We start from the raw sequence: 9,898 nt of genomic DNA, 5'->3' as shown, positions 1-9,898 counted from the left end.
GGAAAAAGAAACAGAGTCTTCAGGTCCAAGCAGCTCTGGTGAGTGTTTAAATGGTAAATTAACTCAGTTAACAGTTGGAAATATTTGATTTATCCAGTTTACAGCCTGGGGTTTGTGAAAAGATCAGTCAGCCTTCGAAATTTTAATGGGCCTGTTCGCCCGTGTGTCCCGGTTCCTAACGGGTCCCTTTTTGTGCCACTGCTAACATCTAGCGAGCCTAGGATGGCTCTAAACTTGAAATTGGTCCCCTGTTGTGCAGGCAGCCACGGGACCCTACCGCTGACAAACAGTCGCGTTTGTCAGGGGCAGCAAGCTCCACGGGGCTCCTTACCGGGGCATGTGGATGGTTTCTTAGACCACGGATTGCCAGTGACCAGCCTGCTGAGAGTGGTCCTCACGGTGTCCGTCGGGCTCACTGTCATTGATCAGGCTGTGTTTGCGGAGCTGACTCGCCATCGTCCGCCCGCTCTTGGTGTCTGGTCTGCACCGAGCATCCGCTCATGCTGCCACGTTCCGCCCTTCAGCACCCACCAGAGCAGGTTGCGCTGGTGCCTCAGTCCACAGGTGGCCGAGGAGAGGTGCAGGCCCAGTGCCTGGCCTGAGCCCACACAGGGACGCAGAGCGGGACCTCGAATGTGGGCCCGACCCAGCCAACGCCCTCTCAGGCGACTTCCCCCTTTTCTGGGACACCTGCTCTAAGTGCAAACGGCAAACATTAAATTCATGCACAGTAGGGGTTTACATTTTGTTCTGAAAAGTATATTCTACTTAGAGCCTAGTCCCGGAAATCTGGTTCTTAGGCTGGCGTCTGTCTTCTCGTTAATCTCAGTGTGACCTCAGGTAACTTCTTACTGTCAAGCACATTTTGCCCTGTCTGTGAGGACGGCGTGTGACCTGGTCAAGTGTCCCTCCCTATTGTACAGGCCTGCGTGGAGCCTGCAGGAGGAAAGGCAGGATCCGGTCCTTGGGGGTCGAAACTTGTTCTTACTCTGCGTTGATTGTTTGGTGGCATTGAGTGAAATCATTGCATTATGTGACTGTTTTCTTACCTGAAAAACAAGGTTGACAGTGCCGGTCATGACCTTCTTATGTTGCATCTCAGTGAAGGAAAGGTCTCAGATCTCGGGCCCGGGGCTTGGGCCAGGGTCAGAAGACCTGGACTGCGGCCTAGCCCTGCTGCCTAGTGACCCCGGTGGCCTCCCCCTCCCCCGCGCTCCGTCCCTACCCTGAGCGGCATGAGAAGCGAAGAACTTACCCACGAGGAAGCATTTTATCCTTCATAGGTCACGGGAGTCAGAGGCGAGGCTGTCCCCAGAAGCGCCTGCAGACCACTGTGCTGGCATCCGGGTCTAGCTCGGGCTTCTGAGTGTGTTCCTGGACGTCTTAGGTAACGGGCAGCTGTGCGTTCTCACCTCTCGTCTTCCCTTTCAGTGGTACGTGTGCAACAGAGAGAAGCTCTGCGAGTCCCTGCAGGCCGTGTTCGTTCAGAGTCACCTCGATCAGGGGACCCAGATCTTCTTAAACAACAGCATCGAGAAGTCGGGCTGGCTCTTCATCCAGCTGTATCACTCCTTTGTGTCCTCCGTGTTTAGCCTGTTCATGTCTAGAACATCTATCAATGGGTAAGTGCATCTCGGATGTTTTTCCTTTACAAAAAGAAAAGGAAAAAGGAAAGAGGTCTCATTCCAGGGGTGACCACCCTGCAGCGACAGCCCTCTGCTGGCTGCAGCCTCTGCCGTCCCGTGATGAGCAGCCTCGTTGCCTGCGTTTCTGGGGGGTCAGCGAGGGCAGTGCACCCCGGCTTTTATGTGCACGGGATCCTGGGGGTCTGGCTGACATGCGGGTTCTGAGTCCGCAGGGCCGGGCGGGGCCTGGGTCTGCGGTCCCAGCCAGCTCCCGGGGACGCTGCTGAGTAGTGAGGAGCGTGGACAGCGGGCCCTCTCAGCACGGTCGGCTCGTTGCTGGTGGAGGGCCCGCGTCTGTCGCCAGCATCGGTGAACTTGCCATGGCCGCCTCTGCCCTTGGCGTGGCTTCCTCCTTCACGTCCATGGGAAAAACTCTGGGTTATGTGTCATCATTCCTTGGCCACACTTTCCAACACCCCAAGGCCCAAGAGTCCCGAGCACCAGAGAACAGCAGCAGGGCTCGCGTGAGACGCCCGCGCGCCCCTGACGACCATGGTGGGGCCGCGACTTTCCCCTGGGGCTTGGAGCCGGCTCGTGCTGAGTGTCTGCATCCCAGTGTATCATCTGGGCCTTCAAGATGTTTTCAGGCACTGCGAGCCATTTCTCAAGATCTTTTGACTTTCTTCATTGTTTTTGTGAAATTGCCTTAAGGTGGCTTTAGCAGACAGTTATTTTTCTGTTGGTAGCTGAGTTTATACTACTCGGTCTGACATTTTGTTCCTAAAATTGGCTGCACTGAACTTCTGTTCTATTCCATTTATTTTTTCATTGGAAAGCAGACAAGTCACTGTAGCTGTGATTTTTAACCTTTTGAAAGGAACGAAAGATGGGATCCCCTCGCTGTCCTTACGTTTAGCGTTGTGCATATAATGTGGGTGTTGTCGCGCCCTGACCCCGGGCCCTGGGACCCCCTGCGTGGGATTCCAGTTTGGCCGGAGACGCAGCACAGTCAAAACGGCCCTCTGGCCTCCCTTATCCTCAGCACTTCCAGTTTCCTTTTTCACCCTTCATCCTCTGTCGCCCCCAAAACAGAAACAAAACTTGCCCCGTGCCCTGAGAGTCAGCTGAGCCCAGTGGTACTTCCCACTCGAGGCGGTGCTGGGTTATCATGGGTGGGTGTTTCCTACAGAAGCAGTTACTATGGCACCTTCTTGAATAAAGCCAGTAAGATGCTTATCAGACTTCCTTTGCGTTGGAAAGGGGAAGGCCAAGCAGGCGGGGCTTGCGAGCCGTCTCAGAGTGCATTTTATAAGGAAGATATTTATAAGGGGGCGCACCTGCTCTGTGGACTCTAAATCCAGAGAGAATTTAGGCGGTGGCCAGAGAACCTAGGATGGTTATCTGAAACTTAAAAAAAAAATCCACGGCTGTCACTCACGGTGGGGAGTCTGGGGAGTCGAGGCCAGGGAGGGGGCCACCCACCTGTGTGGGGCGACCAGCCGGATCCCCCGCGCTGAGCCAGGCAGCGTCTCGGCGTGTCCAGTGGGATTCGTTCTGCCTTGTGGGGACCGCCATCCACAGTGCGGGAAGTCTGACTCTTCTGGTCTTGTCCACTAAGCCACTGTGACCACCCCAAATTCTCCCCCCTTCTCCCAGTGACCCCTAGAGGACAAAGCTGGCCTTGGCTGAGAAACACTGTGCTCAGTGGACTTTGGTTTATTTTGGACAGTTCTGATCACTTCATGGAGCCTCTGCTGCTCATGGTCTTCAGAACTAGGACAGCGCTTCTCCCCTGAGGCCTTTCGATGCTCTGGCCTCGGGTGACCCCTAGCACTTTGTGATTGTTACGGCAAAGTTCGTACATCCCAGAGAGCTGGCCGGGGAAGCCTGTTAATTTGTAACTGGGAAAACTGAAGCTAGAGAACCATGTCACAACTGACTTTGGTCTTGTGGCAAGCCCGCGCCGACATTGCCAGCAGGGTCCCCAAGCTGGGCTGCCCATGACCTCCGTCCCTGCCTCGGCCTGACTGGCTCCTGCGCGAAGTTCTGGACGCTGTCCAGTAGGTTCAGCCCCTTCCCTTGGGTCTGCCCACTTAGCCTGTCGCTCTGCTGGACGGGGCGCAGCTGGGGAGGGAAACCTCTGTCTGCCCAAGATGCGGGTTTCTGCGGGGAGCAGGGTCATGGGCAAGTCCTGGCTGGTCTCTGAGGTCCGCCCCGCCCCGGCGTTTAGTATTTCTGTGGGCAGAAGAGCCACTGTGACTGCGGTCCCAGATTCACGGAAACGCCCCTGTGGCCTTAGCAGGGGCTGGGGACTTGCTCACGTGCGCTCCAGAATTTGGATTTTCTCCCGAAGCCAGCGTTACCAAGAGTGCCAGGGCGCACGTCTCTCCGGCCCTATGTGACAAGGAGACCGTGCCCGGTGGCTGCATCCAGGACCGAGTGACCTGGTTTCCTAGGCTGGCTTCCACTCGGCCTCCGGGGTGTGGGGGGAGCGGCTTCTGGCTGCCCAGCAGGCCTCTCAGCGGCCGGGCCACCCTGCTTCCTCGCCAAGCTGTCTGCGTCCACTTCACCGAGGGATGTGTGACCGCCCCCCGCCCCCCCGGGGACGCGAGGGTTTGCAGCTGGAGTGCCGCGTCCGACTGGCCTGCATGTACTCCCCGGGGCCGCCTCCGTGGACTTGGTTTGATCTGCAGCCTCTTTTCTAAGAGTCTCCGATCCCCCAGCCTAACTCCTCTCCGTCCGGTTTTCAGTGACATCGCTGGTTCTGAGTGCTTTTTAGGATCTTTAGAAATAATAGGACCCAGCCAATCGCATGACGTCTAGACCGACACACACGCGAATGTGCTCTGCCTTCCCAGTGCGAATTTGCTGGTGTCGCACATTCGCTGGTGTCTTTTCCCTCGTCTCTAGTGTCTCTCATGCGAAAACTATTTTTTTCTTACCCATCGTTTGGTTTCAGAAAGGCTTTCGTCCTCCGATTTGGTTTTTCTGCTTAGTGTTGGCTGGTGCTGTGGTCTGCGCCTGCCGCCTGCCCCCTCCGTGACCAGGTGCACGTTTCCTGTCGCCCCTTCCGTCGTTCCTTCCTGTGAGACGTAAATGCTTCGCATCCGTCTTTTAATTTCTTGCTCATTTCCTCTCTTCCCCGCTCATCTCGTTCCCTTTCCACCTTCCATTCCTCCCTTGGCCCCGCCCACTCTTGGAGGGGTATTATGTGCGATCTCAAAGACAAACGATCCTATCTGGATGGATTTTCGTAATTTGACTAACTTTGCTTTTTAATCACATAAAAGATAATATGCGTTTTAATCACAGAATCGTGTAAAATAAACATAAGTTCAAAAAGCTGCTGGCGCTGAACCCCCATGGTCGCTCTGTGCCTGGGGGGCGGTGCCTGCCTTGTACAGACTTCCATTTTTGTCCTTTTTTTTCCCTAGGTTGCTAGGAAGAGGCTCAATGTTTGTGTTTTCACCAGATCAGTTTCAGAGACTGCTTAAAATTAATCCGGACTGGAAAACCCATAGACTTCTTGATTTAGGTGCTGGAGATGGAGAAGTCACAAAAATCATGAGCCCTCATTTTGAAGAAATTTATGCCACAGAGCTGTCTGAAACTATGATATGGCAGCTTCAGAAGAAGAAGTACAGGTATACTTTGGAGAGTGGTTGGGGTGCATTTGCTGGGGTTAGAGGTGTTTCTTCTTGAGAGCATAGTATTTAAAGAAAGTTTAAAACCTTTTCACGTTACAAGTAAATGGAAATTGCGAGAGAAACCGTCTTCCCTTGGCAGTATTTTTCTGGACTAAAGGGATTGGGGCTGTCGGGAGGAAAAGAGCAGGTGAGACGTAACGTGGAAAGGAGAAATCCGAGGCAGGGACTTGTGCCCTCGTTGGAATCTGGCGTTCTCGAAATGCTTTTAATTAATTTCTTTAATCGTAGAAATACATGACATAGAAGTTACCACTTTAACCACTTCTAAGTGTACGGTTCAGCGTCATGAAGCACATTCACAGGTTATGTGACCATCACCGTCCATCTCCAGACCCCTGAAACTCCGGACCCTTGGCCACTAGCTCCTCGTCCCTCCGTGGCCCAGCCCCGGGCACCCACTCCTCAACTTTGTGTCCCTGGGACTCTGGCTCCTCGGGACCTCAAAAAGGGGGAGTCCCACGGCACTTGCTCCGTGGTGACTGGTGAACTTCACTTAAAGTAGCGTCTTCAGCGTTCACCCATGCCGCAGCGTGAGTCAGTCTCCTTCCTTTTCAAGGCTGAATAACAGCCCATCAGCCGTGTAGTCCACATCTGTTCATCCATCATCTGTCAGCGGACGCTGGGCAGCGTCCACCCTTTAGCTGTTGGGAATAACACTGCTGTGAACACACAGTACAGCGACCTGTTTGAGTCCCTGCTGTCACTTCTTTGGGGTATATACCCAGAAGCGGAATTGCTGGATCGTACGGTAATTCCGTGGTTAATTTTTTGGGGAAGTGCCAGACGGCTTTCCGAAGCAGCTGCGCCGTTTCACATTCCGTCAGCCAGGCGCAAGGTTTCCGTTTTCTCTGCATCTTCCCCCGTGCTTGTCGTTTTGTGTGTGTGCATGCACGCGCGTGTGCGTGTGTGTGAGAGAGTGAGTGACATTAAAGGCCGAGTGCCGTTTGTTAAGTGTGCTTTTCACAAACTTACACAGTTAATAGGATGTCCTATGCTTTATCTTCTATAACATATTCAGATAGGAAGATTCTGGAGTGTGAAATAGTATCTCTGCCCTGGGAACAGAGATGTGCTCAAAAGGACAGGATGTACGTGAAAATGATCTTAAACCACCCCCAGCCATTCTTAAAAATAGGAGGCACCATAGGAATAGAAAACATGAACATGCGATATATTTTATGATTAAATAAATCGCCAGTGAGCGTAGAAAGTAGGACTGACCCTTTGTTCATTAACCGATGTTGGTGCTCTGGGTTTATAATCATTTTTATCACCGTGTCGTCCTGCTTATTAAACATATAATTAGTTCCTGTACAGAAATTTTTATATGTCTTGAGATTTGGAAGTAGATGAAATGCAAAATTTAAAGAAATATGGTTGCAATTTTTTTCTTGCGTGACCCTTTTCTTTCTGCAAATATAAATGAAGATTTTGAGTTTACTTTGATTTACAAGGTGAAGTTAGAGCCTTCACTGGCTTCTCGGTTATTTTTTAAGCTGTCTTTAAGGGCGTTTGTATCAACCCAGTTCTTTCTGATTTTTTCAGAGTGCTTGGTATAAACGAATGGCAGAATACAGGGTTCCAGTATGATGTCATCAGCTGTCTGAATTTGCTGGACCGCTGTGACCAGCCCCTGACTTTGTTAAAGGACATCAGAAGTGTCTTGGAGCCAACGCGAGGCAGAGTCATCCTCGCCCTGGTCTTGCCCTTTCACCCCTACGTGGAAAACGGTAAGTGCGCTCAGGTTGCCTCTTAGCCATAAGGGTGTGGGCCGGTACCGGTGCCTGCGCCTCTTACCACAGCCCGGAGTGGAGAAGGATGGGGCTCTGCCACGGGAAACACCACCTTGGTGAGCGTCTGTTCTTGGTGGGTGTTTAAGACGTCCAGCGACCCTTCTCAGGGCTGACGGTGGCCCACCAGGTTCGCCTGCTCGGGACCAAAGCCTGAAACGGTCTGTTTTCTGCTTTTCGGTGGTGCTCACACCATTTATTTATTCATTAGCTTATAGGCTGACTCCAGCAGTAAAAGGTGCCTTTTAATCCACCTGTACGTCCATGCTGAGTGTCATAGCTGTTTTGTATTTTCCATCTCTTGTCCCAGATGCTAAAAATGATAAATGCTGTTACCTGTTTTTCCCTTTTGAAGACCATCTGGGTTCCAGCATGTGTCATTTTTCGTGTGACGTTCGGTTTTGGCTTTGATGTTTTGATCGCACGGCCTTGCTCTTCAGCGGCGTTGAATGAAGGCTGTATCACAAGACGTGCTTTGACTTCCTCTTGCTTCGTATTTACTCTGTCTCCTGGATGTAGTCACATGAGTTCATAGTTGTAGCTTATGCGGTTTGCATTTCGGGTCATGCTGAAACTTATGACTTTAAGCCCATTCTTTGCATAAAATTTATTTACGGTATAAATAAGACATGTTAATATTTAAAAAGCCTTAGTTTTTATTCACTGCCTAGCTCAGACTGGGTTTCAAAAACCCTAAGAGCTTCCAGACGTTTTTAAGGACCCCGTTAATATTTTGTAAGCATCGCAGTCTCAGGCGTCTGTGAAAAGCTGCGTCGTAAGGTGTGATCGTGTCGGGCCGAGGGTTCGCGTTGCCACCGACACACCTCCCTCCGTTTCTTCTCGTGGCCATTGTCCCCCGGGTCTCGGTCCGCTCAGACCCCATGCTTGTCGTAACGTTTACCCAGCGGTTTAGAGTCGTGCGGACGGTAGGCAAAGCGGAGAGTTCTTTGGACAGGGGAAGGTGGGAAAGAGACTGGACAGACACACGTCCCCTTCCCCGTCTCTGTCTTGCGCCCCTGCTGCTGAGTGTGCCTCCAGCCCTGAGCGAGTGGCCCTGGGGGCCGAGCTTGCAGTGGGGACGGTGGTGCGGGGCAGGGGGCGGGTGGCTGCTGAGTCCCCTGGCCACGGAGCCGCCTCCCCCGTGTGGAAAGGACTTGCTGGCACCTGTGTGCTGGGGGTAGGTCGCTGGCGACAGGTGTCCTGGAGCGCTTAAAAGGAGGTTCTGGAAAGGGGGCTGGATTTGGGCGCTGTCATTTCAAAGAGGGCGCTCAGGGACGGGGCTCTCTGAGAGGGTGACAGAACCGGCCTGAAGGACGTGAGGCTGAGGGTGATCCGTATGACACATTTCCAGGGGTGGGGCTGCCAGCCTGCTGTCCTAACACCATTATCGGAGCGTCATCTTTTGCTCAGTGTTTGAAACGCCACCTTTATGGTAAGAGCCGAATATGTTCACTTTTGTCTCGTGTGTGCCAGAACCAGACGGTTTTGATCACTGTGGCTCATCGTGCACCTTAATATCACAGCGCCTGGCCCCCCTCAGTCCGGTCCTTTCCACATTTCCCTTGGCTTATTTAGCAGATCGACTTCAGAACTAGCTTGTCCAGTTCCCCTGCGTTAAACCTCCAGATTAATTTAGGGAGTGTTGAGCCTTCGTGGTTAATAATAAGATGCGTGTTCCAGTTTAGTCAGTTATGGTTTAGTAACATAGCATTTTCTTCACAAAGGACAGTGTTTGTTAGGTTTATTCTAATGGTGTGTGTGTGTGTGTGAGAGAGAGAGAGAGAGAGAGAGAAGGAGAGAGATTGTAAGCAGAAATTGTTCTTCTATCATTCTTAGAATTTTAAAATATTTTCCCCAGCTTTATTGAGGTGTAATTGCCAAATAAAAACCGCACGTGTTTAAGGTGTGCGCGTGACGATTTAGTGTGTGCACACTGCGCGTGGTTACCACTGTCAGGTTCGTGGGCATCGTCACCTTACACTGCTGCTACTATGTGTGTGATGAGAGCTCTTGGCAGACCTCCCGTGCGAATGCAATGCCGCGAGCTGTGGCTGGGCCACCGCCTTGTAACTGGAAGCCTGGCTCACACCTTCCTGCCTCCCCCACACCCAGCCGCCTGCAGCCCTTCTGCTGCCTGGCTCTGCGAGTGGACTCGTCCCCATGCCACAGGAGGTGACAGTGCTCGTCTGTGGCTGGCTTACTCACCTGGCCCAACACCCTCCAGGTTCATCTGAGTGGTCCGAGCAGCTCTTCCGTTGAAGATCGTGTACACATACACCAGCAATTGACGTTTTTGTGTCTGTCAATTTTCTAATCTTTTACCTTATTGAAATCTCATTTTCCAATAATTTTTCCATGGATTCTCTTGCCTTTTCTTGATACACAGTTACAGCATCTGCAGATGGTTTTGCTACTTCCTTTTCAGTTTTAGACTTTTTTTTTTGGTCCAAGTGAATTGATAGTTAATTCCAGAAAATGTTAATAAAAAATGGTGGCTATTTTTATCTTGTTTTTGACTTTAATGAAAACATTTCTACTTTAAATGTGAATTTCTTTCAGGTTGAGATTGTGGTTGTAGACTGTATCCTTTGTTGCTCCTGGTTTATTAAGAGCTCAAAAAACTAGGAATCTGTTGAATTTTTCACCAGCGTTTTCAACAGCTATGGAGGTAGTCATCCTGTTTTTTTCCCTCCTTTGACTTATTAAATTAATAATACTTTTCTACTATGTACCACCCTTGCAGTTCTGGGCGTAGGCAGGATAGCCTTGTTACACA

At 51.5% G+C, this 9,898-nt stretch overlaps 1 protein-coding gene across 1 annotated transcript in view; it reads left to right on the top strand.

The window, feature by feature from the left end:
• Positions 1-1,077: 1,077 nt before the first annotated feature.
• Positions 1,078-9,898, top strand: part of METTL9 (methyltransferase like 9) — a 21,575-nt gene continuing 12,754 nt past the window's right edge. The window contains exons 1-4 of the mRNA XM_023520088.1: positions 1,078-1,170; positions 1,354-1,622; positions 5,060-5,269; positions 6,878-7,062. Coding sequence (XP_023375856.1) covers positions 1,078-1,170; positions 1,354-1,622; positions 5,060-5,269; positions 6,878-7,062 — 757 coding nt within the window. The remainder of the gene's footprint in view (positions 1,171-1,353; positions 1,623-5,059; positions 5,270-6,877; positions 7,063-9,898) is intronic.

This window comes from Pteropus vampyrus, unplaced genomic scaffold (assembly GCF_000151845.1).
Source record: "Pteropus vampyrus isolate Shadow unplaced genomic scaffold, Pvam_2.0 Scaffold247, whole genome shotgun sequence".
NCBI classification, from domain to species: domain Eukaryota; kingdom Metazoa; phylum Chordata; class Mammalia; order Chiroptera; family Pteropodidae; genus Pteropus; species Pteropus vampyrus.
Note: the sequence above shows the minus strand (reverse complement) of the source record. Positions and strands in the feature narration are given on the sequence as shown.